Genomic DNA, 7,292 nt, shown 5'->3' on the forward strand with positions numbered 1-7,292 from the left:
ACACTTTCCCAAGATCACATCAAACATTTAGGATATCTCACATATGAAACATGATTCTATTACATCTGGATCAACATAATCAAACAAATCTGTTATCAAACTTGTGTGGATTATACACTTTTATGGTGTCCTCAGCATGCATTATAACCCTTTCTCTCTGGGTCTTGTGTTACAGTTGATATTGCAGACTCCACACCATCGCCCCCTGCAGTGAAGGAGGTGACCAAGCGCTTCCCGTCCACTGACTCTCCCCAGGTGTCCACTGAGCCGGCCTGGTTAGCTCTGGCCAAGCGCAAGGCCAAGGCCTGGAGTGACTGCCCTCAGATTATCAAATAACCTCCTCTCTAACCTCTACACTGCATCAGTACTGTACACACACTGCCCATGAACTTTGACCCCTGTCCCAAACCATCCCGACCTCTCCTCTCTGCCCCTGATCTGCCCCTGCACTCTAACCTCAACCCAAGCCTCAACCCAAGCCTCCCCCCCATTTCACCATAACCATGTACTTGTATGATTAAAAGTGTGTTTCACATTCATAATATAAACACAGTCACACATTTACAAACACGAACACTCCGTACAAGCATGCACTTATACAAACACCTGAAAACACAAACTTTAAGATTACCTGGCTGTATGTTATCAACTATATGATATCTTCCAACAAGTCAAAAGATCCTACAGTAGCCAATCATGGCCACTGCTGGCCATTGCAATAGCCAATCCCAACCCTTACTTCCCAACAGTAGCCAATCAAAGCACCACGGCTGTAAATAGATCATGCACTTAACATAATACAAGAAAAAAAAGCTTATGTATTGAAAAGATCAATCCCACAGGTCTGAAAAAGGATATAGATTCTTCATTCAAGGGTACTTTGGGAACAGTGTTTTAAGGGCTACCAGTAACCAATAAACCAACATGACAGATGATCACCCAGTTGTATCACCCTTAGAACAACAATATTTCTGTTACCTTTTCTCGTGGGTATTATTTCAAGCACTGATTTTAACAGTGATGAAACAATATATTTGTAATCTCTGAGCCTTGTCTGCGATGTACAAAAGCTTATTTTTTTAAACTTGTATTCAAAAGCAGTACTTAGTATAACTATTCTCACTGTGCCCGTGATGACTGTGACAGCTGTCTAAGATACTATATTGCAAAAAAAAACAAAAAAAATCCCTTAACAAAGTTGTTTGAAAATCACCGCAGTTTGTAAAATAACAGTAAAATCTGTCATAATCAAATGTGGACTGCACTGAAACACAGCACTAAAGACCAAGGTTCAGGTGGTTGTGAATTGCACAGTATTCTCAGCATTCTAATGTGTCATGGATTTTGCTTTGCTATGGAAAGAGACTACCTGCCTGCTGTAACATCCCATGTGCTCAAGTCACCGCTAGTGTGATGATCCATAAGGCCTTTACATGGTCCTCCAGCATTTGGAAAGTCACATTCTCTGAATCCCATCATTAGACAAGTTAAACTATATCACATCCTCTTAATTTACCTCAATGTGATTTGAACCAATAGCCCTGCTGTGAGAACCTCTGCTGGGCTGTCTGTTGGTGACTGACAGCAAATGGATATTTCTTCCATCATTATCTTCCTCTCACTACTCAATGTAATGATCTGTATGTATGGATGTATGTTAGAGGCGGTTTTACCAGGACATTGGTCAGAAAGAAGCCTGTAAGGCTCAGTCAGTCACTTTGTCATTTATTTACCTATTTTTTACCTTTGGTCGTATGCAATAGTGTAGTGTACACAGTGTTGTATGAAAAAAGATTTGGGGTAATAATTGCACTTTTTTGTCCCACTTAAAAAAGGTATTCATGAGAACATCTTTAAAGTGATGCAAATGTTATGAATTATAAATGAAATACTGATGTCTGAACTCAAAGCCTCAAGTCATATTCCTCCAACAAATTAGTATCAATACTTTGCATTTGTTTCCTATATTATTCTTTAATATTATAACATAGTACAAAAATACATGATGTCATACATGTCATCTCAGGAAACAATTTGAGCTCATCTGTCGGCTCCACACAAGTACACAAAGTCATTGCGTCATTCGACCACCAGGAGCGCTGCCACACCACAGGAGAGGAGCTCCCTGGGCAAAGAGAGGCTCTCAGAGTTCCATTCTCTCCATCCAGAACACACAGGGTCCCATCTGTGGAGGCCAGGCCCACCAATGTACCTTCCATACCTCAGGGTGACCCCTCAAACACACAGGGGCTGGAGTACACCCTCTGGTAACGCCACATCAATGAGCCGTCAGCACAGTTCAGACAGTACACACACCCGTCATGTGACCCACACACAATGCTCTGCTTGTCTGGTATGATGCATGGCGATGAGAAGATGAGAACACTGCCCTTGGTCACATACTGCCACAGCTGCAGAAAACACAGTATTAAAGATGAAACACATAAGTGAACAATATCAATAGTTAACAAGTTGTAAGTCGCTCTGGATAAGAGCATCTGCTAAATGACTTAAATGTAAATGTAAATGTAGTTACTTGGTGAAAATGAAGATGTTAAAGAGAAAGACTAAAAATTGACATTATCTTAGTGCCAGTTCTTCCTCTCACCATTTTCCCTGTGTGGGTGAGGCAGCAGATGTTTCCATCCACAGAGCCGATGATTAGGTTTCCAATGAAGCAGCTTGGGATGGAGAAAAATGTAGTCTTCCTGGAATACATCTACAGGACAATACCAGTGTCCTGAAACAGAAAAAAAGTTTTAATATTTTTTCCTTCACACACAAGCATCTGTGATTTTTGCAGGCAAGAAGGCATGGACACTCACAGGATGGAGACAGAGGAAGTTTCCACCAAGGGTGGCGACACACTGCTGTCAGAGAGGGATGGAGACAGGGTGAGGAGAACACATCTCCACTCCCACAGTGGTGCGTCCACACACACTGCCAGACCTAGAATACACACAAAAACACAATTATACAGTACTGAGCATGTGATGCAAGATTTACACTTGAAAGAAAGGTACGCACGCACGCACGCACACACAGAGACTGGAGTCTTTCTCTCAGTGCAGATCTCTTAGGGCTCCCGAGTGGTGCAGCGGTCTGAGGCACTACATCTCAGCGCTTGAGGTGTCACTACAGACACCCTGGTTCGAATCCAGGCTATAACACATCCGGACATGTTTGGGAGGCCCAGGGCAGCACACAATTGGCCCAGTTTGGCCGGTGTAGGCCGTCATTGTGAATTTGATCTTAACTGACTTGCCTAGGTAAATAAAGGTTAAAAATGAAAACATTGGACACTGAACCTGCTCTTTGCCTCTGGTAGATCTTCATAACTTCCCCCATAGACACTTTCCCTGAAGAAACACACTTCATTTACACCAGAAAAATACCCACCCACTGGAAAAATATATATATATTTTTTTTTTAATGCTACTTTTTTTCATGGAACTCAGACAGGCCTTCAACTTACAATTGAAAGTTGTAATAGTGAAATGCACAAGATGAAACTTCGAAATTGGGTAGTGCAGCACCAGTTTTCCTTGTCATGTTAGTTATTGCATACCTTGGAGAGCTATTTATAACTTGCCAGAAATGTCCAGATCAACTAGCCCATGTCAGCTAACGTTTTATAGCTATTTTTTTGCCCATTTATAAGTAATGTTTGAGTCACTTAAATATCACCTGAATACATATTATAATGATAGACAAAGGTCCGCACCGCACAGATAGAAAGGGGCTATGGCAGAACACTGACATTCCTGCCTTGCAGCAAATCATGCACAGAACGAGCAGTGTGGTTGGTGGCATTGTCATGCTGGAGGGTCATGTCAGGATGAGCCTGCAGGAAGGGTACCACATGAGGGAGGAGGATGTCTTCCCTGTAACGCACAGTGTTGAGATTGACTGCAATGACAACAAGCTCAGTCCGATGATGCTGTGACACACCGCCCCAGACCATGACGGACCCTTCACCTCCAAATCGATCCCGCTCCAGAGTACAGGCCTCGGTGTAACGCTCATTCCTTCGACGATAAACGCAAATCCGACCATCACCCCTGGTGAGACAAAACCGCGACTCGTCATGAAGAGCACTTTTTGCCAGTCCTGTCTGGTCCAGCGACGGTGGGTTTGTGCCTATAGGCGACCTTGTTACCGGTGATGTCTGGTGAAGACTGCCTTACAACAGGCCTACAAGCCCTCAGTCCCACCTCCCTCGGCCTATAGTGGACAGTTTGAGCACTGATCGAGGGATTGTGCGTTCCTGGTGTAACTCAGGCAGGTGTTGCCATCCTGTACCTGTCCCACAGGTGTGATGTTCGGATGTACCGATCCTGTGCAGGTGTTGTTACACGTGGTCTGCCACTGCGAGGACGATCAGCTGTCCGTCCTGTCTCCCTGTAGCACTGTCTTGGGCGTCTCACAGTATGGACATTGCAATTTATTGCCCTGGCCACATCTGCAGTCCTCATGCCTCCTTGCAGCATGCCTAAGGCACGTTCACACAGATGAGCAGGGACCCTGGGCATCTTTATTTTGGTATTTTTCAGAGTCAGTAGAAAGGCCTCTTTAGTGTCCTTACTTTTCATAACTGTGACCTTAATTGCCTAACATCTGTAAGCTGTTAGTGTCTTAATGACCGTTCCACAGATGCATGCTCATTAATTGCTTATGGTTCATTGAACAAGCATGGGAAACCGTGTTTAAACACTTTACAATGAAGATCTGTGAAGTTATTTGGATTTTTACGAATTATCTGTGAAAGACAGGGTCCTGAAAAAGGGACGTTTCTTTTTTGGCTGAGTTTACATGGCAAATTGTATAGAATTGCAAAAACAGAATGCTATAAAACTGCTACATGTTCTCTGCACCCCATGACAAAATGTGTAGAATTGCAGGAGATAAGCTTTAAACCTAAAAATATATCTCCTCCAACAAGACGGGAGTGAACAGTGCTTGTGCCCATAGAAATAGACGTGGGTTAGGAGATGTTCCCCAGCGCTGGAAGGGAGCCCGGAGTCAAAAAGTTTGGGAACCCCTGGTCTAGAAGATACACCCTATCCATCCCACCTATAAACACCTGTTCTTCCTCCTGAGTAACAACACAGCCATCCTCATCTCTTACTTCAACTGTGGTCTCCATCAGAGGAGGACCAAGCTGCACAGAGGATTCAGTCCTGTGAGGCGAGCACAAAAACTACATTATGCAAGAACAATTGGATAAATTGAGTAAAAGGTACCTCTGTACTCATATCACTGAAACAGAAGAGCTAGTGCTATAACTACATGATCAGGGTTCAGGGCTGACTCACATCAGTAGACTGCAGGAGGCTCTCTGGGAAGTGCTAGCAGCAGGCCCAGCAGAACACCTCAGTGATGCCATAGATGTTGTGAGTCCATTTCCCATGCTGCCTCCAGCTACGGAGCAGGGCTGGGGAGGGACAGGCCTCGCCCCACAGGGCTAACACACACAGAGAAAAGCCAGCAGAGAGGATCTCTTCCTGCACGACAAGCCTGACAAAACATCCAAGCAGGGTGGGAGTCACCAGAGGGAGACAAGACACAAAATTACCACATGCAACAACAAAAAGCAACAAAAGGCTTGATAAGTTACTCTCATCCCACTGTCATATTTACCTCTTTTTTTCACCTTTATTTAACCAGGTAGGCAAGTTGAGAACAAGTTCTCATTTACAATTGCGACCTGGCCAAGATAAAGCAAAGCAGTTCGACACATACAACAACACAGAGTTACACATGGAGTAAAACAAACATACAGTCAATAATACAGTAGAAAAATAAGTCTATATACAATGTGAGCAAATGCGGTGAGATAAGGGAGGTAAAGGCAAAAAAAGGCCATGGTGGCAAAGTAAATACAATATAGCAAGTAAAACACTGGAATGGTAGATTTGCAGTGGAAGAATGTGCAAAGTAGATATAGAAATAATGGGGTGCAAAGGAGCAAAATAAATAAATACAGTAGGGGGAGAGGTAGTTGATTGGGCTAAATTATAGATGGGCTATGTACCGGTGCAGTAAACTGTGAGCTGCTCTGACAGCTGGTGCTTAAAGCTAGTGAGGGAGATAAGTGTTCCCAGTTTCAGAGATTTTTGTAGTTGGTTCCAGTCATTGGCAGCAGAGAACTGGAAGGAGAGGCGGCCAAAGGGAGAATTGGTTTTGGGGGTGACCAGAGATATACCTGCTGGAGCGCGTGCTACAGGTGGGTGCTGCTATGGTGATCAGCGAGCTGAGATAAGGGGGGACCTAGCAGGGTCTTGTAGATGACCTGGAGCCAGTGGGTTTGGCGACGAGTATGAAGCGAGGGCCAGCCAACGAGAGCGTACAGGTCGCAGTGGTGGGTAGTATATGGGGCTTTGGTGACAAAACGGATGGCACTGTGATAGACTGCATCCAATTTATTGAGTAGGGTATTGGAGGCTATTTTGTAAATGACATCGTCAAAGTCGAGGATCGGTAGGATGATCAGTTTTACAAGGGTATGTTTGGCAGCATGAGTGAAGGATGCTTTGTTGCGAAATAGGAAGCCAATTCTAGATTTAACTTTGGAGACAGTTGTCTTGTGTTTCTTAAATAGCACGAGCCACTCAGTTGGGCATTTTCTTAATTACCGTGGGGCACTGGTGGAAAAAGTACTACATTTTCATACCTGAGTAAAAGTAAAGATACCTTAATAGAAAATGACTCAAGTAAAAGTGAAAGTCACCCAGTAAAATACTACTTGAGTAAAAGTCTAAAAGTACTTGGTTTAAAATATACTTAAGTATCAAAAGTAAATGTAGTTGCTAAAATATACTTAAGTATCAAAAGTAAAAGTACAAATAATTTAAAATTCCTTATATTAAACAAACTAAATTATTTTTGTTACCGTTAACCAGGGTCACGCTCCAAAACTCAGACATAATTTATAAGTAAAGCATTTGTGTTTAGTGAGTCCACCAGATCAGAGGCAGTAGGGATGACCATTGATGTTCTCTTGATAAGTATATACATTTGAGCATTTTCTGTCCTGCTAAGTATTCAAATTTAACAGGTTTTGGGTGTCAGGGAAAATTGATGGAGTAAAGAGTATGTACTTTTCTTTAGGAATGTAGTGAAGTAAAAGTAAAAGTTGTCAAAAATATAAATAGTAAAGTACAGATACCCCAAAAAACAACTTAAGTAGTACTTTAAAGTATTTTGGGGCGTTCCTATAAGACGTAGAGTCGCAAGCTAGCGCGAGGTCGCGCTCTTTGAAAGGAGGGAGTAGTGTAACGACCCTGGGTTTA

At 43.0% G+C, this 7,292-nt stretch overlaps 1 protein-coding gene and 1 long non-coding RNA gene across 3 annotated transcripts in view; one reads left to right on the plus strand and one right to left on the minus strand.

The window, feature by feature from the left end:
* The window catches only part of LOC139541322 (capping protein inhibiting regulator of actin dynamics-like), a 32,879-nt gene extending 30,976 nt beyond the window's left edge, over window positions 1-1,903 (plus strand). For both annotated transcript variants that reach the window (XM_071345848.1, XM_071345850.1), the window contains one exon: window positions 176-1,903. In XM_071345848.1, coding sequence (XP_071201949.1) covers window positions 176-336 — 161 coding nt within the window. In that variant the 3' untranslated portion in view covers window positions 337-1,903. The remainder of the gene's footprint in view (window positions 1-175) is intronic.
* Window positions 1,904-1,954: 51 nt separating this feature from the next.
* Window positions 1,955-7,288, minus strand: LOC139541327 (uncharacterized). Its single transcript, XR_011668330.1, has 5 exons — window positions 5,641-7,288; window positions 5,316-5,517; window positions 2,826-2,949; window positions 2,609-2,740; window positions 1,955-2,411 (listed from the first exon to the last, which is right to left on the minus strand). It is a non-coding gene; the product is annotated as an uncharacterized lncRNA (long non-coding RNA).
* Between the last annotated feature and the right edge of the window lie 4 nt (window positions 7,289-7,292).

The sequence above is a fragment of the Salvelinus alpinus genome, chromosome 16, assembly GCF_045679555.1.
Source record: "Salvelinus alpinus chromosome 16, SLU_Salpinus.1, whole genome shotgun sequence".
Taxonomy (NCBI): domain Eukaryota; kingdom Metazoa; phylum Chordata; class Actinopteri; order Salmoniformes; family Salmonidae; genus Salvelinus; species Salvelinus alpinus.